Source organism: Eleginops maclovinus, chromosome 8, assembly GCF_036324505.1.
Source record: "Eleginops maclovinus isolate JMC-PN-2008 ecotype Puerto Natales chromosome 8, JC_Emac_rtc_rv5, whole genome shotgun sequence".
NCBI classification, from domain to species: domain Eukaryota; kingdom Metazoa; phylum Chordata; class Actinopteri; order Perciformes; family Eleginopidae; genus Eleginops; species Eleginops maclovinus.
The window spans coordinates 7,166,454-7,192,994 of record NC_086356.1 but is presented as its reverse complement, the minus strand read 5'-3'; the positions used below and the strand labels follow the sequence as shown (position 1 = coordinate 7,192,994).

Sequence of the window (26,541 nt, the reverse complement as noted above, 5' to 3'; positions counted from 1 at the left end):
CTTGGGAGACGGCAACTTCAGGGTTGCCAGCAAAATGAAAACCCCCCTTTAAGTACTTTATATTTATTTCGCTTGTGTACTAAAACAAAGTGACCAACTACAATATATGTTTAAATTTTCCTTGGATCAAATCTTCAGTTTTATTTTTCTATTATCTTGTCATTTTCGCCGTTATTTTTACGTTTTAAATGGTTGTCTTCAAACGTAAATATATCCCAAACAGCCAGCTTTTTTCTCATGTGAAAAAACAGGAAGCAGTCATAATAGCGTTATGGACAAGTAGCTAGCTGTTCAACAAAGTTAAGAAGGAGTTTATGGTTCAGTGACTCAACTTCGGAGTGATAACAGTGGTCAAACTGCACCGACAGACATGAGTGGCAATAAAGAAGTCAGTTTTGATCCTAAAGGTACGGCACTTTCAAAAGAGTGAAGGGTTGATTTTATTCATTCAGGGTATGGTAGCTACATATTGTTTACGTCGTGTTATTACAATATCTACTCCAACTAAATGTGAATTGTGTTCAAGCCAAAATGACTATTACGTCCTTGTCATTCATAAACTGTCCTAAGATACTTCGAACCCTGACTCTGTTTTTGCTACATGAAGCATTAAATTAATACATTTTCATTGGAGTTCAGTTAAATGGAATTTCCATGGTAAAGTAACGTATAGTGTCTATAACATCAATATGGCTGTCAGGCCTGTTTTCCAGTATTGACAGAATGGTTATGACTATACAGTGTGCATAGAGCCAGCTGTGTAGTCTCGTGACTTGAGTTCCTGTAGGCCAGGGGTGTCCAAACTACGGCCCGGGGGCCAAATGCGGCCCGCGGGCCATTTGGAATCGTCCCTGAGCAAATTCTGAAAGTATAATGGAATATGGCCCACAAATTAAACTTTTGCTTGTCTTATATTGTACTTCTCAAATATATATGTTAACATATATTAATGAGCCCAATTTCAAATAAGTTCAGTCATTTAGAATGTAAAACATTTTCTAACAAATCTTAGTTGATAAAAAAAAAAAGCCCAAAACTTATTTCCATAACAAGCTTGAAATTAACCTTCATATTTACTCTTATTATAAAAAATCTGAGGCTTCTGTTTTAAGGAATGAGCTGCCAACAAAATTAATGAAACCCTTAAGAGAGACGGGATGTAGGCTGTTTTTTCCTTAAACCATTTGAAATGATCGCGCATTATTCGCCTACATTTGATTTGTTTTGCTAACTTGTAACTTAACTTATGAGGCAATATTCACCTCTATAAGTGGCCCAGCTCTCCGTGTATTTTTCTGTATGTGGCCCTCGGTGAAAAAAATGTGGACACCCCTGCTGTAGGCTGTAGCAACTGCAAACAGTGCTCCCTACAATCCACAGCTATACCTTAATCAACTATGTTTGAAGGCTTTTAGATGTGTTTTTGGATTGTTTCATTCATGTGTTATATCTATCTTTTTTTCCACATGTTTAGTCTTAATGACTTATTCTTCAAGAAAGCGCAAAAATATTGAGAAAGAAAATAGTGATCAGCTGTTTACATGCTGGGCCACACATCAGGAATTGAGAGACTAGATCAGGTTGACTTCACATGCACATGATTGGAATTTGTTCTCGGTCACCTTTGTGCCATCAAACTAGCCCTCTGTGTGATTACATACCCTTGTTTTATCCCACCGAAGAGCACCAGCACCTGCGTTATAATCCTCTGAGGGACACCTGGGTCCTGGTGTCGGCCCACCGCATGAAGAGACCCTGGGCAGGTCAGGTAGAAAAACCTCCTGAGGAACACATACCAAGACATGACCCCAGCAACCCACTCTGTCCCGGAAACACACGTGCAAATGGAGAGGTAAGACCAATTTGTTACTTTAATATCAATCATTATTGATCATAATATTGACTCCTTTTTTTACAATACCCCTAAGTCTTTCTGTTTCTCTCCAGGTAAATCCTGACTATGACAGCACTTTTCTTTTTGAAAATGACTTCCCTGCTCTACAACCAGATGCTCCTGATCCTGGTAAATGCAATTTCTGATGCCGTTATAATTTCATTATCTCATAGACTCAAAAAGTGCACTCAGTAGAGTCTCCACCATATCTGTCTGGGAACAATCAATGCTGCAATGTTGGATTAAAAAAAAACATAATTGTACAAACATTTTCAAACCCATCAGAAACAGGACTTGAACGTCAGCAGTTGAGTTACTTCACCTACATCTTAAGCACAACACATTTACATGTTTGAGATCATTTCATGGCACAATAGACTGTCCAATCAGGTTGAATATGTCCAGGTGGATGAATACACTTATGTCTAAAACTGCAAGGCAAAGTCATTGTTAAAAGAGTAATACTTTGTCACATTTTGAAACAACATTCATTTGTTTTTCAGGTTCAGATCAACATCCACTTTTCCAATCTAAAGCTGCCAGGGGCGTCTGGTAAGAACAAAGCTCCCTGTCACACATTGCAGGATTAATCAATGTCTGCCGTCACACTGTGAGGCTTTTTGAATAGTTTAAAATGGCTATTAAATGTTATTATTTGGTATGATGCACCCTGTTTTTTATTAAGTGAGGCAAATAAAAGGACTGAATTAACAATCTAAGTCTAAACTAATTGTATTAAACAAAATGGCAAAATGTATGTTTTATATTGTACCTTACCAACAAACAAACAAACAAGTGTGATGAGATGAATATTAAACAATAAGTCATTTAAATTAGCATGTGGTTAGAATCAACTCAAGGATGCATCTTAATCAACGTTCCTTCTAAAAAATGATGATACATTCAAATTTATGACTAATTAAATCGGAACTGAGAAGTGCAATCAGAGCGGTCATGCTGGGGCAACTTCCATTCGCTGCTGTGAATCTGCATAACCAGCTATTAAGAGAAGAGGATTTTGGTGATCAACACACTGCATGCCACTTGTATTGGTGACATTTTGAACTACGCGAAACACAATGACAAATCCTCACCATCCACATACACACACAGTATCAATTAACATATTCATTAGTGTGTGTTCCTCCGGTACGCCAGCAGATGGGGATGTTTTATTAGAAGTAGACTAGATTTGATTCAAATTCATCCATTTTTCAGTATTTAAATCATATCAAAGACATGTCGTTGTCATAATGCCTAGATCTTAAAACATTTTCCAGGATTAAACAGGGTCTATAATATCCGAAAATAGTGGAGAAATGTCATGATTACCCATATTCCTTCATACCAATCACACAGAATACATGTAATAAATCATTGCAGAAATAGCAGGGGACTTTTACAAGTATTGTCAGTCTAAAACCCAATGGTATTCAGTTCAACATGTTGTAAAACTGTGCTGTTATTACACTTTAATTACAATATTACTAGTGTATTAAACCCATTTTGACATGGACAAAGCCTGTCAAATGACTGTTTCCCGCAGGATACAAAAATCATGTAAGGGTTAGGAGGCTAAAACAGGATTTTGTGCCATTTTTGCATGAAACATTTTCTGTCGATCGAATAATAATGCCCCCTTAGTCGCCACTCAATATCTAAAACGTGTTTAAATGTTGGCAGATGAAGCGGCTGTCAGTCATTTCTTCCCACATGCACTGATAGAGTTAAGAATCAGAGAAGCAGCACTGATCGACTTGTTGCCCAACTTTTTATTGATTGGTACATCTCAGGGTGTTTTTCTTCCTCGCGGATTCCTTCTGTTTGAGTTTGTGTCTTTTTCTCCTCGTGATGTAGGTAGTGGTTGTTCGCTTGTTCAGTACAGTTGTTGTTGCTCGTGGTCCACATGGTCTCATGGCCATATCATAAAAAAGAGGAATCTTGACTACAGCTCTTTGCCCCGCATCTACATCCAGACAGCCAATTAGGGCAAATGGGATTTGGGGGATTTGAGTCATGGGAGACAAAAGAGAGATGAGGTAAAGGAAGAGGTGAGAAATATTCCTGATGATTTATCGTATCACTCCTTCTCAGTCATGCTGTGAGTCTCGGCATAATGATGCTAAATATGGGGGCCAAAGATAAATATTCATTTTTAAGGACTATACAAAATATACAAATAATAGGGGCAATGTTAGTCCGTTGTTCAAATGATTATACATATTTTCAAGCATTCTCCCCAGCTGAACGTTTAATTGGGTGTCTTGACAGTTTTTACAGTTAATACAATTTAAAGTGGCCCTATTATTAGACCTTATTGGGTTTTATAGGTGTTTTTTGTCCATGTAAATGGGCTGCAAAGGCTAAAATCTCATGTCCCTCCAGAGGGAGTTTTCTCTCCCACACAATCGCTGAATTTCCTCAATATTCTCCTACCAACAAAAATATATAAAACAGGTCATGTTTAGCCTAGTGTCTACGAATGATGTTTGAATCCATATATTAACATCAAATTAATCCACTGCCAGTGCAACATTATTTTATGCACTTTAATTAATTGTTGGTAGTCCTAACACCTACACACAAACAAACTCACTTTATATTAGAGTGCTTGCAGCTCCTGTGATACTCATGAACAATTCTCGAATACGTCCATTCAGTTTTGCTCTGAGGATAAAATCCAAAGTCGTGTTCAATTATTGATCACGTACCAGGCTCTGTTGATAGAAATCTCATTTATCTGACTCTGACAGTAGAGCTGGTTCCCTCTGGGTACTGAAGTAAGGCTAAGAGCAAACGCACACACGCTGACGTGAATCAAATACAAACACCTCTAAACTCTGAACAAAGTGAGACATAATTACACCCTGAAGCTATGTTACCTCAAGTAAGTCTGTCTCACTTTTTCCATATAAACCTGATGCCCTGGTTTTGAATGTGACACATCATGTTTTTTGGGATGCTGGGCGTTATTACCTTTCCCCTTTGTAACATCTCTTCTGCCCCCCTCTCTTTCTTCCTTCTCCTTCACGTCTTTCTTCAGTAAGGTCATGTGTTTCCACCCCTGGTCGGATGTCACCCTCCCTCTCATGAAAAAGCAAGAGGTTGTCAAGGTGATTGACAAGTGGGCAGAGCTCGTTGAGGAACTAGGTGCCACATACCCCTGGGTTCAGGTATGATGTGAACACACGCAAGCAAGCACGCACGCACGCACGCACGCACGCACACACACACACACGCACACACACTATTGATCCCTATAAACTTTTCACCCCGCGCTCCAGCGCCCCTGATCATTTCATTTTTCATTTTAATGTGTCGTGTGTTGGATTGGATCAAACTTTAATGATGCCTCTGGGTAAACTTACACATTCTTTCAGCAGCAGGAAGAAAAAAGATGTGGATAAAATATGATGTAGTGGTCAGAAGCTGATGTTTCTTCACTGGTTATGAGACATTGGAAATTCCAGGGGTATTTTGTTCATTGTGTCCAATTGCATCAAATACCGCTGGACACATTGCTCCAATAAGCCATAGCTGTGTACAAGACGCACTATAGAGTTGTTAAGGCATGAAGAAATATGGTTTCTGAAATAAATCCCAAACTAAAATGATTTAGAATATTACTTTAAATATCCTTTAACTCTGTAGCACAGCCAGTAGTCATTTCCAACTTCAGCTCCTAACGACTTATGTCCAATTTATTTTGTTTACAGTCTCGTTTTTAAATGTGTTATCCAATTTACGTAGGGAAAATAAGACTGGGAGGTATTTTTGGTGTTTATTTCAACATGCATTAAGGTATATGGCCAGGGTTAGTATAATTTATAAGTATAAAAGTATAAATACGCGTGTTGTTTTTCCTCCTGAACCCTGACCTCCCGATATATTACATTTGAAAAGTCTGTACACAAGTACAGCTGGTGTCTTGAATGTTTTTAGGGGAAGGCATGAATCTTTAGATCCCCTAAAAGTGTTCTTTTGCAGATAAATGCATGCTTAGCCACAGGGAAATTGAAACGGCGTTAGCTACTAAAGTTCAGCACCAAGGACAGCACCATGCTCCCTGTCTCTACTGCTGGTTGCAGAGGATTTGCTCCGTTCTAAAGTCCTGTGGGGCTTTTCAATATGCTAACATATTCTTCTTTCTGCCTACCACATTTCGGATCTTTTTACAATATACTGCATCAGTATTATGAAAGAACTTCAAATTAAACTGATTATGTGTCTGATACATTTCCTATTGGTCGATTTATATTACATGTTCTACATTATTTTCTTAAAATGTCTTTATTACCTTCTTCTCTTATATCTTAGTCGTTTTGATTTGCTTTGCTTACTTTTTGTAGAGAGAAGGGTAAACTAAACTCTGAATTCGTCTTATTTTTTATTTTTTGTAGATCTTTGAGAATAAAGGAGCTATGATGGGCTGTTCAAATCCACACCCTCACTGTCAGGTTGGTAAATGCACACATGCATGAACACATCATTTGACTTGCAAATATAAAAAAACACACAAATAAATTGAATGTACCCGAGGTGAGAAATATCTTAGGAACACATACTGTACGTACTTTAACACACTCTCAGCAGCCACTTCTTTCAAGACGTCAACTCTGGAAGTGCAGCGCTAACATGAGCTAACAAAAGCTTTTTATCACACAGGATTTGTGTCATTGGTCCAATTTGCGCGTCTAAGATGCTGATTTTTTACATACGCTGCCAAATGGAGTTGAGTGTGTTAAAATGAAATTGCGTAAAAAGTTTTTAGCCAGACAAGTCTCGACATAGAAGCTGTTAATTGACTCCCAATAAGCGGGTGTTGTCCTTTTTTAAAATGTGTTTTATTCACATAGATGTTCGTTTTTTTTCTCGTCTTTTCATGTTTGCTTATAAAATAATACAATTCAGGCAGAACTATCACCTCAGAGAAAGAAGGATATATTTCCTTTCAAACTTTCACTTGCTTGTTGAGAACAAGCACAATCAGGAGGGAGAACGCCAAAAACAGACGAGTTGTTTGTGTGGACAGAGGGGTTGGTTGAATTTAAACAGCAACAGTTTGGTCAAAATAATGTGAGCCCATCAAAAATGCTAATCAATCTTTCCAGCCTGAGAGCAATACACAAGTTGCTTGAAATTGTCATAACCTGGCCGTGACTTAAATGAGAAAGGACACTGTGTTTTAAGGGAAAAGAACTGTAGTTATTATAAATAAACAAGCTAACCAAGGAAAAACCTACCAACATGAGGTGTGTAAGTCACTCATATTTGTTATTATACATACATTATTTCCTGTCGGTTTACGTCCATCTGAAATGGTTGATTAATCAGGTAATTAATGATCTATTATGGCGCGGCAGTGGCCCAGTCTGTAGGAAATACAGAATGAGGACTTGTAGCTGGAGAGGTGCCAGTTTGCGTCGCGGTGCTGCCGAGATGTCCTAGAGCAAAGCACCGAACGCTCCAAGGTGCCAGAACACAGGCAGCCATTTCGCTCTGCCTCTTCTTCATTGGTGCATTTCTATAGGTCCTGTTTGTGTGTGTGTGTGTGTGTGTGTGTGTGTTGTGTGTGTATGTGTGTGTGTGTGCGTGTGTATTTCCGGCCTATGTGTGTAATTGTAAAATAACATTAGAGTGAAACACTGAATTTTGTGTTCAAACAGCCACTACAATTCCAATTTCAACTAGAGAAATCTGACGACATTACTCCAGTGCAATGCCACAGTGAAAGGCCTACTGTGCATAGATCTGAGCTTTGTTTTTCTAAGGCTGTTAAATCTAAATGAACAGCAGAGGGCAGCATATGACCTCACAATGACAGGGTTTTAGCAAAAAAATCATTAGGTACTTCAGAAAGATGCTATGAAAAGGGGTTTGAGATACAACCACTGAAAACAGAAAAACTCTCTGATAGAAAGTTTAGAATATATTTCTATTCAGTTGCCATCAAAGTTTGTTTTTGTTACAAAAAACAATGTATTCTTTGTCGTCACATACACTTTGAAATCATTTCAGAGACAAACCTCCATCTACTCTGTGATGGAACTTTTTTTAAAGTTCTAGCAACTTTTTGTCTGATTCCTGCATTCCAGATTTCCCTTGCTTAAGACATCAAAGTCCATGAAACGTAGAGTAAATGTGTACAGCTAGACTTCCCCTGCAGGCAAGAAACGAAAAAGAAGCATAGGTCTAAAACTTTGAAGAATAACGATCAGAAAATGTTAATCACAGTCTGCAGGCGCTGTTGCTTTTGATGAATCCAGTCTCACAGGAGCAGAGCTGCATGTATCTTCGCGTACGTGGAGGAAGGAAAAACTTTAAATGCCTCTAGAATAGTAATACTCTTTGTCACGTAAGTAATCAGATTCTGTGAAGTGCGCCAGAATTAGCTTGAAAACATTAGCCTCTGAGGAACAGACGGATATTGAGTTGGTATTTACTCCCTAAGTATGCATTTCTCTGGTGGGAATAGAGCTTATACTTTGCTCTTGTGTTATTATGTTTGCTTTTATCCGTGTTTACGAAAACACAGGTGTATAAAAAGAGCTACAGTCGGATACAGATGTTGGCAGGCGTGCAAATATACCCACACACTCAGAATTCTGCCTGGAGGCACGCAGATGTACAGTATTTACACATACAGTTCACACACTAACCTTCCTTGTTACTTTCTGTCTTTGTAAGATCATGATCATAAAAACAGTGCAGCCTTTAGCTAATATTTAGAAGTCATTAATATTAAAACCATGCTCAACTGCTCCCAGTTTCTGCTCCCATTGCAGTTAGAACCTTACCAAGGGCAAGAAACGCAGACGAACATTAGTGATTCCCATCTTTTTAATTGTTTCATCTTTATTGCATTTGCTTTATTACATATGAATTATTAATCATGAATCCAAACCCAGCATGGTACAGTTATATGACATGTACCCTAAAGGCAAGGCCAGCAGGGTGCTTCTTGATCATCAAGAACACTTTTTTCTTACAATTTTCTTCACAAGTTGACAGCTTTTTTATGTTATCTTATATGCTTTATAGGAGACGGTGTGGTTCATGCATTGCATTCTGGGTGTTAAAGTGTAGGAGTGTTTTAATCAGAACACTATTTGCCATGCAGCCTGAAGCAGTGCTCCTTAAAGCAGCACAGTTTATAACTCTGTTCATGCAATGGACTATTATAATTGGAAAACCTGGTGAAACAAATATGTGTTTAATTTGCCTTAAAGGTCTAAAAAATATTCCATGGTAGCAGAATGCAAAGCCTGGACAAAATACACAACGAGAGGCAAATAGAAAAGACTGTTCTCGATCATCAACGCACACACACTGCTCCTCGGTGCAGAAATAACTCATCACTATTCTGGGGTGTCACTCATCAGAGAATATGTAAATACAACCTGTTATCTCCAGTGCTGATTTATTATGCATCAGTGATCCATTTAGCACTCCTTCCCTGCTTTTACAGCCATTAGAAATACCATAAAGTGCAAACGCAAATACACCTGAATGTCTGTCGTGATGTTCCCCGCTATCCATAAAGAGCTTGTAAAAGTACATTATGAGGCTAATTCTGCAGCCTAAAAGGGTTTTCCTTATCCAAAGCTGGTTTGAAAACGAACATTAGAGATGGAGATGGATGTTTCGTGAATTAAATGACATCTTATCTGTTTTAGAGCGTCAACATCTCAGTTTTCTGTAGTTTACTGTTTCCTTTAAGAGTGGATATATTTCTTAAGCAGAATGACAGATGGTGGCTGATGAGAGGAGCCTTTCAACAATGTGTTAGTAAGGTATCAAAACACCTGCTTTTATGCAAATTCTTTTTAGAGATTGTTTTGTTTACAATCAAGAAGCCAATTTGGTCAGTGAGTGGGCTTCTACGGTGGCTGATGCAGCACTTTCGGTAAACGCTGTGCATGTTTTGTCTAGTTGGTTAAGATCTTTATTATTTTCTCCATTTAAAAATTATAAAAGGTTCATCTGGGTTAGAACTTTTCGGGTTTCAAAATGTTTGCTCAAAATGCCCCAAATTTAGGAAAAATACGGTCCCACGCTGTTGAAAAAGAAATATCTGAGGGTTAAAACAGAGAACAAGGATCCCTGTCCTTTCTGCATCACAGGAGTTGAATTGGAGAGGGGATCATGCTTGAGTTCTTTTGAAACCAGATCACAGAGGACCTCTGATGTACAATCAGCTCCAGTGCTTCATAACAAAAAAGGCTCCACGTGCCATTACTTCCTAATGACACTTGTCAGTGAAGCTGCCGGTGCCCTGCTAGCACTCCTCTATCCAGAATGTACTAACATACTGTATTAGGGTATGGTATGCCAACTGTTCAGCAACAGATGGAAAAGAGCTCTCCAGAGAGTCATAAACATAGCCCAGAAAATAATTGGACTTCGCTTGCCCTCACTGGAAGACATCTTCAGATCGCTATGCCTCCGTAGAGCCATCAGCCTTCTGAAGGATGCATCTCACCCTCCATCACCATCTCCTGTCTGCTATACTGCCATCTGGAAGGCGCTACAGGGCGTTAAAGAGCAGCGGTCACAGGCGCAAAATACTGCTTTTACCCCAGAGCCCTCGTTGAACTGAACTCAAAAAAAAAGAAAAAAGTTTTGTGCAATAACTCAAGTTACGTTATGCCAATAATAACACCTTCATGTCTAATAGGATTAAACAATGATATGGATGTAAACTGTAAACTGGCAGATTCATAAAACCGCAAGACATAAAAAAAAGGCAAATTTCATTTTACAATTTGCAATGAAAATAGAGACATTCCTTTCTGACAAATTGTAATTTATATAAGATTTGACAACTAAGCATAATTATCTTCTCAACAACATTCAATAACATGTACTATTGTGTCTGAGGGTGTGGTTTTGGTCAGATTTGACTGACAGTGGCCTGGTAACATAAACAGGTCTCACAAATCACGATTGGTGCATTGCACCCCACCCACTTTTAGACCAACGACACAATGAGAAACAAAAAATACACAACATTTGTCATGTGAAATAGCCACAGCCCAAACTATTTTGGAAGAAATAGGACCCTTATGCTTTCAGTAAAAAGCTGATGAAGAGAATGATGTTCCCTGACGAAGCTGTGCTGTTCGCTGTGATGAAGTACCTATCTCAATTACGTGTTAGTGTCTGCACGCTGATTCTCACCGAATTGAAATAAATGAAAGCTAGGGTCGGCAAGGTAAAACTCATTTATCAATCTAAAAAGCCTAAAATGGAAAAATGAAACCCAGAACTATTTGCACCTGTGAAACACTTATTGGTGGAATAGTCTTGATGAATAACCCCACCAAATCACGTCTCTAATGACGTTATTTGGAACCAGGGCAGAGGGAAAAGTCGTCAGATACCTGTTAGCCCTTTCCATTTCTGCACAGAGAGTAGTACAGACCCTAAGGTTGTCTTTTATGTCTCACCTTCATCATCTTCCTACTGCTTCCTGTGACATTGTAGGTGTGGGCCAGCAACTTCCTGCCTAATGAGCCGGCTCTGTCAGACAGCTGCCAGAGAGCCTACTATCAGAAACACGGAGAACCGCTGCTGCTACAATACGCCAAACAAGAAGCTGAGAAAAAGGTACTGCTATGCAAATATGAACACAAGGTGGAAACATGTTAAAAGCTTCATTTTCCCCCAGGAAATATGTAGTTTATTACTTCTTAGTTTAACCTAGTTCCACTTTAGTTGGGTTGGTAGGGTTGTTCCAGAATAACTTTCACACAGGTCCTTTAAAACGTTGAAAGTTTGTGCATTTAAGGGTAAAAATAAGGGACTTTGAAGTACTTGAATGTCTTTATTTTGTGCAAGAATATAATTGATATCACACATTGTAAGTATGATCATGCTTAGGCTTAGGGTTGCTACTTTTCTCATACTTTTGTCAACACAACTTTTCCTCTTCCTTCGTGTATCTGCTCCCACCTTGTTCCCCATCATGCTTCTCTCTTTCTCTTACTTCATCCTTTCCTTTTTCCACATCAGCATACTCCCTGTCTGTCAGCCAGTGAAGCATGTCATTGGACAGCAGAGTTGCTCGTTAGCATAATGCTGCAGCATCCTTCTTAAACCGGCAAGAGGATTAGGAAAACAAACTGTGTGTGTGTGTGTGTGTGTTTGAGGGATTTTTCAGTCTCGTGTGTGTGTGGATAGCAGCAACCATTGGAGGCGCGGTCCGACAGAACCCTTAGCGCATTAAGCACGTTGGCAAAGTCTAATTAGTGAGCAGACATTTGGTAGAAACCGCTAACACATTCTCTACAGGAGAATTACATTTGACAGGGCCATGACTTGTCTGCCACCTGGAGATGTAGAGAGACGGTTTACTTATGCTTTATTATGATTGAACACACTTAATCTTTCAGGTTATTTTCACAGCTAAAACCCTGTTTTAATGCCGGCTTCACTTGTTTTATCTTGTCTAATGAAATGAACTTGCAGAAATGTATCGCCTTAGCGTTCCACCTTTAATTAGTCCTTTAACTTTAAGTAATAATGAACAGATTTAATGTCACTTTAATATTTTAAATTAAAATATTTCCATTCTATATTAAAATGTTTAATATATTGAAACTTGCCTGAAGCCAGCAGCAGATGTCTTAATTTAAAAAGTTTGGAAACGGGGAAGTCGTGTACATGGCTGTGTCTGAAGTAACACCTTTTTTTGGGTATTACTTGTGTGCTTGACATCTTTTGGCCAGTGGAGCCTCCAGAAAATATCTCATCAGATATTTGCTCAAACTTCATTTCACACAAGATAGATCATTTAAAAACTTTAAGACTACAATTCATTTTAACGCCAAAGCAATGTTTGGGCAAATCTTTTCCTGTTTTTCGTTTACTGAATTGTTCAATAATCCTTCAACAAATCACAGTCCTTATTTCTTGCAGCTTAACCACACCAATCTGAAATCTGCTTCAGGTTCAGAGGGTTGGAGAGGGAGAATGGTCTTGATATAATATATAATTATCCGATGGAGTTTTGCCAAAGACAGAAGTAAACAGAGAGTAAAAAGAAGGAAGCAAGACTGGAAAGAGACAAGTAAGGACAGAAACAGAGACACAAAGTCACCTGGAGAGACGTGGAGGTTAGAATGAAAAGAGAAATCCTACTGCCACTGATTCATTCAGGGAATGAGCTGATGCCAACTCTCTACTGGGACTGTGTGTGTGTGTGTGTGTGTGTGTGTGTGTGTGTGTGTGTGTGTGTGTGTGTGAGAGAGAGAGAGAGAGAGAGAAAAAGAGGATCGCATTAAGGTTTTCAGAAGAGCAGAGTAGACACTTGAATCTCTAAGCTGCTCATGGGGACTGACCTTTAGAAAACCAGAGTGGAGACACAAGTATGTGTATATGTGTGTGTTTGCAAGGATGCCTTAAATGACCTGTTCTTGTTTGGTCTTGTGTGTGTACGTGTGTCTCTTTTCGCTCCTGTCTCTCTGACCTGAGGTTAGGACCGTAAATTGGCACACTGCAGTGTTTGGAGGAGTTTAGAATTGGGCTTCGGCTCCTTGGTGACACTCTTGACTTTGAAACAAAAACTTTCCTAGCTAATTGAATCAAACTCTTTGGGATTTGTAGTTTGCCGAGGTGTCGGATTTAGGACATCCTCCACTCTCTTTCTCTTCACTCTTCCTCTCTCAGTCTGGCTTCTCCATCCTTGTACACAATTGTTTTTTTCTATCTTCATTCTGCTTCTTTATAATCCTGTTAAAGGCAGCAGAGGACGAACACGCTAGGAAAAAAAAGAGCGAAAAAGGTTGAAATCCTGACCCAAAATAAAATAGTTAGGAGGAAGTTTAATATCCTTAAACCAATGATTTTGACAAAATTGTTCATAATTGTTTCACTCAATACATAACATTAATCCAATGTTCCCTCCTTGCCTTTATTTCTTCCTTTCAAAACGCTTGGAGAAATGGATGCTTCAGTCAAATGGTTATTGCACCAGGCTCCAAGTAGACTCCTATACTGCAAATGCATTTCATTAGGACTTTGGGAGTCAGTTAGATTACTCTGGGTTTTCCTTCACAGTTATTAAACACCACAGCAATCCTTTTAAAGGGCTTTAATTATGCACTAATGCCTGCACACATTTGTTCAAACCTCTGGGAGATGTATGGCTTAGGATGCCCTAACACCCTATGCTTTAGAATCTCTGGTTTCTGCCAACCAGTTGTAGTTGTTTTCATTCTATTCGCACAGAACAGCACAAGCATATGTTATTAAATCAGACTGACACACTGTATGATGCAGGATAAAAATGGGAATGTAATAACATGAAGAAAACTTCATAAAAAGTTCAAATTAGAAAAACATCAAAGAGAAAGATTGAGAGATTGTCTTTCGGGTTTTAAGGGATTAGTATGATGCTGATGAACACCAGTTTCACACACACACGCACGCACACACACACGCACACGCACACGCACACGCACACACACACACACACACACACACACGCACACACACACACTGAGCTAATCTATTTCTGATGAATGTTAAAACAAGGTCAGGTCGTGTTTGTGCCGACTCATCAGCTTGTTAAATCTCTTTCTGACACATTGTGCATTTGAACAGTTTATGATAATAAAGCTTCTTGCTCCAAACTGCAGGTCCTTAAAATGTAGTATTTGAATAATGTTGTTTTGGTCCAAATAAATTTCATGAGAGGACTCAATATGCCGAAACGGTCTTTTAATGTGGAATACAAAATGTTCAGTGGATAAAATGAATGCTGACTCTGAAACTATTTTATGAACTTAGATTGACATTTTAAGACTTTATACACTCATTTCTAAGTCAGGTACACAGGACCAGAATGATTTCAGCAATTCTAAAAAAGTTTAGAGGGAAGTGTAATCTGATTTAATAGAAGTCTATGAAAAAATGTACCTTCCTTTTACTTTATGTATTTCCTAAGTTAACATTTTCCTGATGCTTTAATTCTCTCATTCACTAGTTTCATGTCTTCTTTAAGTACAGAATGATTAAAGAAATGTTTTAAATGATTTAATTTAGAGTAAAATAGACATACAAATGTAGTTTCAAGGTTGCATTTGGTGCAATTCATGTGATTTGTTTAATCTGTTAAAGCCCATAGTAAAGCTTCTCTCCAAATACAAATCATTTAAATGTTGTCTCTGCTCCAGGAGCGTGTGGTGGTAGAGAGTTCGGATTGGCTGGCGGTGGTTCCATACTGGGCGACATGGCCCTACCAGACGCTGTTGTTGCCGCGGCGACATGTCCTCAGGATCAATGACCTGACAACAGAGGAAAGGGGGGGTGAGTGTGACGCTACTATCACACTGTCTGAGAGAGTAATAAGGCCATTAAGAGTAGTTCAAGGTGAGTCAGCGTCTCACTGGGGAACCTGCGGTCTTTAGTTCCTGTCTAAGGGGGCTTTCTCTGTGTGTGTGTGTGTGTGTGTGTGTGTGTGTGTGTGTGTGTGTGTGTGTGTGTGTGTGTGTGTGTGTGTGTGTGTGTGTGTGTGTGTGTGTGTGTGTGTGTGTGTGTGTGTGTGTGTGTGTGTGTGTGTGTGTGTATGTGTGTGACCATTTGAAAATAATAGAAACGTATTCAGTTTGGTTTAATCAAAATAGTATTTTATTTGCTTGATTTTTTTCTATTTTATTTATAATTGAATTCATGTATTTATTCAATGTTTTTGGATACATAATACAAAAAAACTATGCGTTACCCAATTCAAAATGTCCGGTTTATCTGTGAATGGCACATATTCGGTTGACTTCCTGATGTTTCAGTCAGAAATGAATGTGTTAGTTTATTTAACGTACAGTTTATATACACCGGTCTCTGGCCTTTCTGACTTTCCTCATGTCTTCAGGCATTTTGTTTTATATTTTATGCTCCTCTTAAGAATCATAAAAGTTGTATCTTGTTTTCAATTTACAGCTTTTCTTGTTGTTCTAGTGATTCACCTTCCTCTCTTGATATTACATTATTATTTGGTAGTTTTTAGCCTTACATGCCCTTGCTTCAGCTCCCCTTCCTCGTGTCATTCATTATTAATTATGCTCAATGCAATGTTTTCTCACCCCGGCTCCTCTTTGTTTATCAGGTCTGGCTGACATTATGAAGCGATTGCTAACCAAGTACGACAACCTGTTTGAAATCTCCTTCCCTTACTCCATGGGCTGGCACGGTAAGAGTGTTCAAAACAAAAAAAAGTAGATTTAGGGTGGATTGGGACACAAATAGTACTCAGTAGTCAGCTAGTCAGTTTGATATGTTAACAAGCCAGTGTGTAAATCTCAGACAGTCATAATATGTTTCTTCACAGTCAGGATTTGACAGATTTCTAGTGTTGTACAAATTGTTTTTCCTCTTAAGTATCATTTTACATTATGGAATAAACTGTAATACATTGACAAATGAGAAACTCATTCTTTACTTCACCAATCTTGTACAACTCCAATGAAGTATTGCAGACTTTGCATATTTAATGATATTTCTCATAGACCAGTCTTTTAGGAGGGTTTATTTGGTGCAGAGAGACAAAAAGATCGTCACAGAAAACCAGACGTATTTCATTTAGTTAAATATTTATAATTGCTTTCAGGAGTCACCAAGATATGGAATCATGTCGAGTATTGTGCTACAAACAAATATCATTTTCTACCCTGTTTAGGACAAATCCTGTTTGATGTATTTATCTCCTCCTACTCGTTCACCTAGCTCTTGTTTGTATTTTCTTGAGGAGATGACTCGCATATTTATATTGACTGTGAAGAATGGAATAATAATTTTAGAACAAATGCGAAAATGTCAACTTAGTTTTGCTTGGCCTGCAAGCAACCCTGGTACTGGATTGTAGAGATAACTAATGCATCAGATATTGACATTTTTAAGCAATTCTTAATAACTTCGATTTGGGATTTATGACAATCTTTAAACATTTCCAAGAACATTTAACTTGATAGTATAATTATAAATCAAAACAAAACACCACAGTCAGAGGAAGGAAAGAACCAGAAGAATAAACAAAGGGAGCAATTGAATAGGATACTAATGATTGGAGATATTACCTGATGAGGCCAAAATATGTATTACTTTGACAGAACATGCAGAGTGAAAAAGATCCAAATGCAATCTAAAATACACTTATTTTCAAAGAAGCCTCTTTCAACAACGCCACAAGCATTATACAGAATGAGGAAACCTTAGCATTCTCAAGATAAGTGCTGACATTGGCTGGTAACACTACTGAGACAGAGAGGGAAATACCAACTGTGAGCATTGACAGACACCTTGCAGCAGGTTCAAGTTGAAACACAGGTTAGCAAAGTGCAGTGATGCAAAGAGTGATGAGTGACAGAAAGCGAAGCAGTGTCATCATGGCTGAGCGGTCAGAGTTTACCTTGTGTAAGATCAAGGTTGAAGATTCAATTCCTTCAGGAGTTGTGTCTCCATGAGATGCTCAGTAAAAAGCGAGCGAGATCAAGCGCTTATTGTCAATGTTAGTCAAACAATTGGCAATTTTTAGCAAGCTAACATGCTTAACCAAGATGCTAATAAAACTGTATGCCTGTTTAACATCAAGTTAGCGCTGTCATTTTGAGCATGTTAGCACCAAGCAGCACTCTCTGAGCTGAAAAACAAAGCTATTAGCTGTAACTCCTGAGTCTTCATTAAGCTAAACGAAGGCGCTGCACAAATAGCTGTTAGCCTGGTTTGCTTCTGCTCCACCGACAGTCCACTAGCTGGAACCCATCCATATCTTTTTACAGCTATGGCTAGCTATGACAGCTATAGCTAGCACACTTGAGTTAGCACAAAACACAACTGTCCCTATACAGTATACAGCCTAACAGAGCCATTTTAAACGCTTTACAGTCTTAGTTTAGTTCAGAGGTAGAATGTTATTGCCTCAGTTTGCCTATAATTGAAATAAACCGTTAGCAATCAAATCAATTATATTTGTAGGGTTAATCGTGTCCATTCACATCATTTCAACATAGACAAACACTTAGAGGCAACCCTACAAATAGTTTTATCGTCGGGTAAAAGACAAATCCAAATTTAAGTTAGTGAATAGAGACAACTTGTTTAGATGTTATTGTTATTGGGAGTATTTATCACTAGCTCGCAGTCTGTTTTTGTTTCTTTTGCAAGGCAGCCCACATGAAAACATATGGAAAGATTATAGACTCATACTTTAGTGTGGGGGAAAGGACAGAAGGCATGAGAAGACTAACTTTTTCATTTGATCACACATTCAATCTTTGAAGTAAGATCTCAGTCTAAAGTTGCCCGTGGAGAAGTCTTCTACAGATCTCGGGTACATTTTCGGCTTTAATCTTGTGTGGTTTTTGATTTCTTATGTATAAACTAAAACTTATAAGCCACAATACAGGAATGTGATAACCGATGGGTCATTTGTACGTTCACCTCATTTTCTGTGGCAAACAAACTGTATTTGTTTTGTTTTGTACAATCCGCTGCAAATAAAGAGGTAAATTAACCTGCAAAAATAACTTTTTGTCCAAATTGGCAGGACAATTTTAACTCCAAACCTCAAGGGGTATTAATGGAAAAGAGATTACTTTGATTTTAATTGATGTGCTGAAGCGTGCTAACACAGTGTGTCTTTCACACATGCACACACTGACCATCTAATTTGTAAACTTTCATAATGAGTTGCCTTATCCTCCTTTCTGTTTGTGCTCTATTTGTGTTCATTTGGAAGCGGCCAGCTTTTCATTTTGTGGCTTGGCTTATTAGTGGCAGAAGGGGCTGGGTGGTGTTTGAGTCAACTGGGAAATCATGAATTAGATAGAGCTACCTGCTTTTTCGTTCAGGAGGGAAACCCAGAAAACATTTCAGGCCGTATTGACTGGATTGAAACACGAAGGGATGCAGCAGCATTGTAGGTCCTGTATATGTTGATGTACAGTGTAATGATGGATTTGTTATCGAAAAGATGTTAATTGTCTTCTAATAGCAGCATCTGTCTCTGTTCATTCCTTATCTGGCCCCCTAAGTATTTCCTTGTATTCTTAACCATCCATAAGCTTCCTTTATGTGGATCTTCTGTTGTCTCTCTCTGTGTCTGATCAGCCCCCATCGGCAGGAATCTGACACTTAAGCAAAGCTCTTACTGTGAATACAATGAGCTTTCTTTCAGTCTCTTTTTTTTAAATAAAAAAACAAAAAGACATGTTTCTACGCCCATTTCTGATCTACTCATTACCCCCCCACTATGATTGGAAAGCAACATAGGCAGCATTTAAATGTTAAATACAGATGGAGATGGTAATGACCTCTCTGGTAACCAATGCTTTAATCTGCAAGTGAGACATAGAGATGGTGATTAATAAGAGGAACATCAGAATAATACAAAATAAACATGATGAATGCAGATGCTTCCATTAACAAAACATGGGTTTCTTGATGTTGACGATGACAATTATGTGAATGATATGCCATAGCCTTCACCAGATTTGAACCATCCCTGGAAGACTTTAGCATATGTATCCCTGCTGGGGCTGCGTTCCTCCTCACAAAAAAAGCTCTTCATCACTGTAGAACCTTTATTCTTTATAACACTGGGAAGCTAACTGCTCTGTTGCCCGCAGAGTCAACACTGGCTGCTTTTATAATTTACCTTGTTAGCTTCCTGATAGGGGGCTGTCTGGTCTGCAGCTTAAAGACGTTAATGAGGTTCATGTGGTGTGGACAGAAGAGGGATGAATGAGCATGTTGTGTTCTGGCTATGTATATCCTAAATTTGCTTCTAGAGTTTAGTTGTGTGTTTGTGTGTTCAATTGACATCCAGTTATATCCAATCAAAGCATGGAAACATGTCACAGTAGAGGCATAACATACAAATATGAACCTGAAAATGAATAAATCCTCTTACAACTATTGATCCTCTCATCTGCAAAGATTGCTTTTACAATGTGTCCCTCGTCTAATGTCCCCTTCTGTTCTTTCAGGAGCCCCCACCGGCCCCCATTTAAAGGAAGACAACTGTCATTGGCAGCTACATGCGCACTACTACCCTCCCCTGCTGCGTTCGGCCACAGTAAAAAAGTTCATGGTGGGGTACGAAATGCTCGCCCAGGAGCAACGGGACCTCACCCCTGAACAGGTGAACACTATATTTGTGAATAACAATCCACAAATCAGAAAAAGAGTAAAAGAACGGATGAACATCATACGTCAGTTGTCATATGTTACTGTTTTAGTCATTTGTTGTGCTAAATGTCTCTAATGTTTTCCATCAATCGTCATCGCTAGGATCTTGAGGTCTTTTTTCACAGTTCTTTTTTCCAATACTATATTTCAGAACTGTTCGACATTCTCGGTAATAACTTAAACGTTTCGATGTGAAGCCTCTACATCAGTATGAGGAGGTCTCATGAATTTTTGTGTTATTTAGTGGTTAATTCCCATTGATTTAAAGCTTTAAGCAGATTTGTTTTCACCCCAGGCTATGAAAAACTGACCATTTTATAGCATACTTATTCAAATTGAAAACCATAACTGAAGGCTGTCCCTGCATTTCTTTACAAAACTGTATAAAAACGTGGCATTTTGTTTTTGTATTCCTCTTAGGCTGCTGAGAAGCTGAGGAACCTGCCAGAAGAGCACTTTAAAAGAAGAGAAAACCTTGAAAAAGGAGGAGGGAAAGACAAGAAGCGGACGATAAAAATGTAAAAGACAGGTGATGGTAAAGAGGAGGAATCACAGCTTTATTCAAGCTACAGTGAAATGTTTAGGTCTGATACTTGTTTTGTAAGAAATAACATTCAAATGGAATATGTGAAAGTGCCTTATCGAACACAGGGCTTAAAGGTTTTTGATTTACTTGCCAAATATCAATTCAATACATTTCTGCTAACACAAAGCTGGTTCTGGGCATCTTTTTTTTAAATTACGAAATGGACTTCAAACAGAATTTGCTCTGGAACTCCACGTCCATGTTTTTCGGAGATAATTAGAGCGCACAATTATTTTCTCCCCATCTGTCCCTTCTGAGGAAATTAAACTTTGTTTGTTGTTGTGTTGTGTTTGAAGCCTTTCAAACACAAAGCTTGTTTCGTCCAACGACACAATGAGTTATTTTTTAATTCAATTTCTCGTGAGTGTGTTTACATGTGAAATAATCTTTGAAGTAGTTATGAAAGCGTACTGCTCGATTTTATACAGAATACGAATAAAGCTACCAACGCCATGTCACATGTCTACTTCAACGGAGACAGAGTATTCTTTTCTAATTCTTAATTAATTTTGAGTTCTCTTCGGTTTTTGGATGATAGTTTGAAATGTGTGAAATAATTGTGAATGTGAATTTCATCGGATTGGTCCATTGCATGCTATGTTCTGTTGTTTCGTTAAGGCACATTTGAGTAGCACAGCGTTGTTATTGACGCAGCTCTGGTCCCAGCGGTCTAATTTTTTATTTATTAAGAGGACACAATACATTTATTTTGAAATCAATAAAGATATTTTGGGTCAAATTACTAATTTATTTGGTAACTAGTTCTGTATTAAGCAGGATCATGTACAGCTAGTTTGTGATAAATTACCCTAAAGGGGTTTATTTTACAAAAACGACCCAATCGCTGTCCATTATCTTATACTGATGATACTCCACCTAGTAAGATGGGTATGAAATGGGAAAGGAATAGCTTAATAATGAATGAGGGCATGACTATAAACCAAATGAAAATCAATGCCTTAAATCTGACTGAAACTAACCTGAACCTGCGCACACACAAACACCCCCAGGATACACAACACACACAGGTTAGCCCCGTTGCTGAGTGCATCGTTTTTTTTCATCATGTCTTCTCAACTTCTAACATGAATCACTTTTCGACCAGCAATATCAGATCTTAGTGCAAGCATGATCATGCTGAGTGCTTATTGGCTAATGCTTATTAGATTTACAAAGATATCGATTTTTGTGGAATTTACACTAGTTTCACGTTGGCGTTTACATGCTAGAATAATCCTTGAACATGAGTATCTACTACTAATATTAGAATCTGTACATCAGCATGCTTAAGAAAGATGTATGCAGGGAAAACCAATACTTTGAGGACCCTAATGAAGGGGAGGGTAGGAGCAGTGGGATTCATGTGGATTAAGGTACTTGCCTTTGACAACATTTAAGTGAAAGACAAGATCAGGTGATTTTAACCCATGCAAATAAAAATGCTAATGCAATGTGGAGTGTTCTCACCATGACAACAGCAGATGGTAGTGTTGCTTAAAAAGTCACAATTTGAAAATGCAAGCTCCTGTTTTTTTTTATATAATCAGTTTGAATTAAAGTATCTAAGCTTACAGCTTTTCAGCTTCGGGGTAAGGTTGAGAAAAACAGTATTTTATTCCCAAGGATAATTCAGAGACTGTGTGTGTGTGTGTCCTGGAGCGTACAGAGGGGCTTCATGTCAATAAGAACCACTCTGCTGCACCCAATAATTCTCAGAGGAGATCTTCAATTATTCAACACACGGCTACGGGGTCAAAAACATGGCTTAGTCCTCTTTACTTTTATAGAGTTAAAAGTTGATGTTGCAGTGCAAAAAAGATAAAACCCAAATTGATAACCAATTAAATTAAGACCTGAAAAACTTTCCTTTCCAAATGTCAAGATCAGTCTGATCCCATCATGATGCAGAATTGTAAAATATTATTTTTTATGTATTTGAAGATTTCAGAGATGCCATGCTTGATTGTGGAATGCATAGCAGTTAAAGGGTAGCATTAAAAATTGTAACCGAATCTTGGTTCTGAGTAAGAACTAATAACAAATAGCCTATTCGGTACAGAGAAACCAAAGAGAAAAAACAAAATTTGGTTCTGCTTATCGGTTCCTTAGCATGCACATTGGCGCTCTCTCTGGAGATTTCTGCAAGATCAATAGCATTTATTAGATGCTAACGAGGGCTTTCTCCACAACCCATTGTTGTTTTCAAAATGTCAAAAAAGGGCATGACAATTTAACATACTGTATGGTGACACCACCAGAGTTGGAAGTGGTTTGAGTTTCGGATAAGGTTTGCTGTTAGGGTAGCAGTCATGATAATAGTGGCTATGTTTAAACTCCAATCCAAAGAGGGGCTCCACAAATAAAACATGAGAATCCTGTGTGCGTGTGCCTAGCTGGTGTTTTAATTATACTCATTTGAGCCCAAACTGCCTGTCAAATTAAACAGATGGTAAGGATTGGTAAGGACCATATGGACATTTTTTTTTGAAAGTACACCAAGCTTCGTTTTCCACTTTCCAGGATGCCATTGGTTTTAGTTCCTTCCAGCATGATATGAAAATCAACTTGCAAAGGCTTTGGCAAAGCGAGCGGAACCCAGCAGTGCTGCAATCTCGTTGCCAAGAATCAGTGAGTCAGGTAAATAGCTCGTCGTACTTTTGTCTCGAAATAACTTTTTCATGTCGGTTTTGTCTTTTTCTTATCAACTGACGTGATCACACAACACAAATGTGTTTTAATATGGTTCTGTCCTTAATGGCAACCGGAGAGAAGAACAATTTGTATCTGTATGTAGATATTGGTGTCTGTTCCACTAAAAAGACATTATTTTTTATAAGCCTATGGGCAAAATTATTTCAATGTAAGTAAATGCGTTTTATATCCAAAATCGCAAATGATCTGAAAGGAAATATTCTCCAGTAGAAGCGTGAAATTAAACTGCACTTTTAAACACCAAAAGGATAGAGTTCATCTACAGTTCCCTGAAAGAGCCTGTTTCATTTAAATATTATAAATTAAACTATGTCCTCAAACCATCAGGTTTTGTTGAGCCACAAGTAACATTCAGCCAGTGGATTTCTCTCCACTGCGCCATCAGCTGCAACTACTTAAACTGGAATGTACCATCTGTTTAAGTAAGCACAGGGGGGTCTCCGATTCTACAAAGCCTTCAAGAATGACACAATAACCAAGAGAGGATGGATTTTAGATTTTCCAGTTACTACTTTCATCAACGTTAACCTGTAGACACACACACACATTCAGGTACACCAATTTAGGTAGAGTGTAATTTACTGCAGGACAATTTCCCCCTTCCTTTCCCACTTGATCGTGCTCAGTCAAATAGGCCTAATGATGCGCACCTGTGTTCACTTCTACTGTATTAACAACTGACCCTCTTTCTATACAATGAAACAAATGGGTTACACCTTTTGATCCAACTCCATTCCAACTCAATACCATAAGTATGACTGTTTATTTTACTTTTGTATGCTTATCAGACCTCATCTATACCTTACTTTTAAGTTTCAAACTCAAGTGTTTTTTTAATTTATTTTGACAATTATTAAAATCAGAGGAACATACCTTTCTGAAAAGATGACTTGTTTCAACCCTACTAATTAACTGAAATAGTGACTGGAATAAATTATTGAAATAGGAATAGAAAGCTTTAAACTGTATCTACAGGCCAGACAAGATCAGTCATGAAGTTGTCTTTCTGCTATTTGCTGTTGAATTGTTTTAATTACAGATTATCAAACTAAAATTGTACTGACTCGTTGTTTCTAACAATTTCATCACATTCACATTTTTTTTTAACATTCTGCTATGGGGAATGTCTGATCAAGAGGAGCCTTTGACTCCACTCTGGCCACTTTCAATATATATTTAATAAAGGTGGATTTCACATACACATTAAATTGTGCCAACCCTGACTTAATCCTCTCTGCTTTTTACAGTATATTGTTATTATGCAACAATACAAGGCTGAGACGTGATTTAAAATGATTGGTTTAATGCCACACTTGCTAAATTACGCTACTGGCCATTGTAGCTTCTCAAATATGACCAACTGTTTATGTAGATCTCAAGAAATGTCAGCTGTTACTTAGAGAACCATGAGCTCTTGTGTAAATGTATATTGTTTTCGACACACCATTTTGACAGCTGTTCTTTTTTGTCCTTTAGGCTATATATCGGTTAACTTTTTCCTACGTCCCCTGTCCTGGCTCATTTATTTTCACAGTATTAAAGGTGTATGAGCTTGATCATTGTTGTATTTACGGTAAACAACAGAGACACATCTACCAATGTCGTTGTTTGATAAAAAAATATCTGATCAGCTTTTTCTCCTGTGCCAAACATAAAAACTGTTGCCCAAGATTTTTGTTTCTAGGTGAATAGAAGAGCACCTGCAGAGCACATGGGCAAGGTCACGCATCATCAGCACACACTCGCCACTTTCATTATTTATAGTTCTTCCAGTAAAGCAATCTCAGTTTCTTCATACATATTAATATTGATTCCCGGTTTTGCTAAAATATACAACCGAACAGCAAAAAATTGTCAGTATAGTTTACAGAGGGAAAGGTTCTTCGAGAGCATGTGTGTGTCTGTGTGTGAGTGTGAGTGAGTGTGTGTGTGTGTGTGTGTGTGTGTGTGTGTGTGTGTGTGTGTGTGTGTGTGTGTGTGTGTGTGTGTGTGTGTGTGTGTGTGTGTGTGTGTGTGTGTGTGTGTGTGTGTGTGTGTGTGTGTGTGTGTGTGTGTGTGTACATCCCTTTTTATGTACTGTGACGGACCTCATTCATTCAGGTCAATATTTATCCAGTCCTCCAGGCTCACCGTGGATCCTCTTCTCATCTATTTCATCACTCCTTTGAGACTCTGTGTAAGCGTGTGTGTGTGTGTGTGTGTGTGTGTGTGTGTGTGTGTGTGTGTGTGTGTGTACTCAGGATATATATTTCTATCTCCACACCAATCGCAAGGACTATTTGTGTTTGTGCCTGTGTATCTTCTCCCTGGCAGAGGAAGGAAGATGGTTGTGCTTCTTTGCCAAATTCTTCTTGCTTGCCTTTTTCCAGCACTGTTCTGGTAGAGAATTGTTCTCCCAATGCACCTAACGACGCCAAATGTGCTTTATAAAATGTGGTTTGTTAAACGTGCATGTTCTTTTCAACCAACACGTTGTGGAATTGAAAAAAAAAGTTACAGAAAATGCCTTATGGTGACTCCAAAACACTATCAAGCGTATGATGTTACGTAGCATTGCTGCTGTGGCAGTGGTTTGTGGTGATGCTGTATTGGATGGTACATAGGATTTAAGTATTTATGCAACCTTTTGTAGATTAAATTGAGTGGGTTGAATATCAAAAATGTCAGCTTGCTGTTGGCGCTAAAGAAGTATGGGAATATGAATCGGTAAATATGTTTTACCTTTAAATACATTGAACCAATGAATGACAAATTTGTCACAGGTGTAATACTCAAAAACCCTCCCCCTATAGCACCCAGACCTTCAAATGACTACTTGATTGATTGGCTTTGGAAAATTATCTCAGTTTAATTTTAAAAGTTGACAAATTAGACCTAATTTTGATTTCAGTATGTCCAATTAGCACAAACGATATGCTGACCTTTTCTGTTTTCTAATGTTGTGTCAGCCGAGCTGGTGTTTGAAAAAGGATTTATTGAAGAATTTTGAAGCGGATCTTTTCTTCTCTCCAGGCTGATTACAGGGAGTAAGACAGAGCGAGACAGAGCTACCAGACTCATTACATTTCATTAATTTTTTTCTCAACTAGAAGGAGGCGTGAGCTTCTTCTCCTAATCTGTCACCTCACCGGATCATAAAATTATAAAGAGGGAATAGAGAGCC

At 38.3% G+C, this 26,541-nt stretch overlaps 1 protein-coding gene across 4 annotated transcripts; it reads left to right on the top strand.

Annotated features, from left to right (window-relative positions):
* Positions 1-243: 243 nt before the first annotated feature.
* On the top strand, positions 244-21,132 carry galt (galactose-1-phosphate uridylyltransferase). 4 transcript variants are annotated; one of them, XM_063888882.1, is made up of 11 exons: positions 244-407; positions 1,683-1,852; positions 1,948-2,023; positions 2,398-2,446; positions 4,938-5,067; positions 6,295-6,351; positions 11,381-11,503; positions 15,073-15,205; positions 16,002-16,085; positions 19,879-20,033; positions 20,501-21,132. In XM_063888882.1, the coding sequence occupies exons 1-11, from the start codon at positions 371-373 to the stop codon at positions 20,600-20,602; spliced, it is 1,116 nt and encodes a 371-aa protein (XP_063744952.1). In that variant the 5' UTR covers positions 244-370; the 3' UTR covers positions 20,603-21,132. The 4 variants fall into 4 exon arrangements, with proteins under 4 accessions (XP_063744952.1, XP_063744950.1, XP_063744951.1 ...); XM_063888880.1 differs by having other exon boundaries at positions 15,073-15,268; XM_063888881.1 differs by having other exon boundaries at positions 1,948-2,029.
* Positions 21,133-26,541: the final 5,409 nt, after the last annotated feature.

What these genes read in the sequence shown, in the direction of transcription:
- galt (XM_063888879.1), top strand. Translation starts at nt 371, where the DNA reads ATGAGTGGCAATAAAGAAGTCAGTTTTGATCCTAAAG. An exon ending in CCACATACCCCTGGGTTCAG is followed by an intron (nt 5,068 to 6,294) that starts GTATGATGTGAA and finishes TATTTTTTGTAG; the next exon opens with ATCTTTGAGAATAAAGGAGC. An exon ending in AACAAGAAGCTGAGAAAAAG is followed by an intron (nt 11,504 to 15,072) that starts GTACTGCTATGC and finishes TCTCTGCTCCAG; the next exon opens with GAGCGTGTGGTGGTAGAGAG.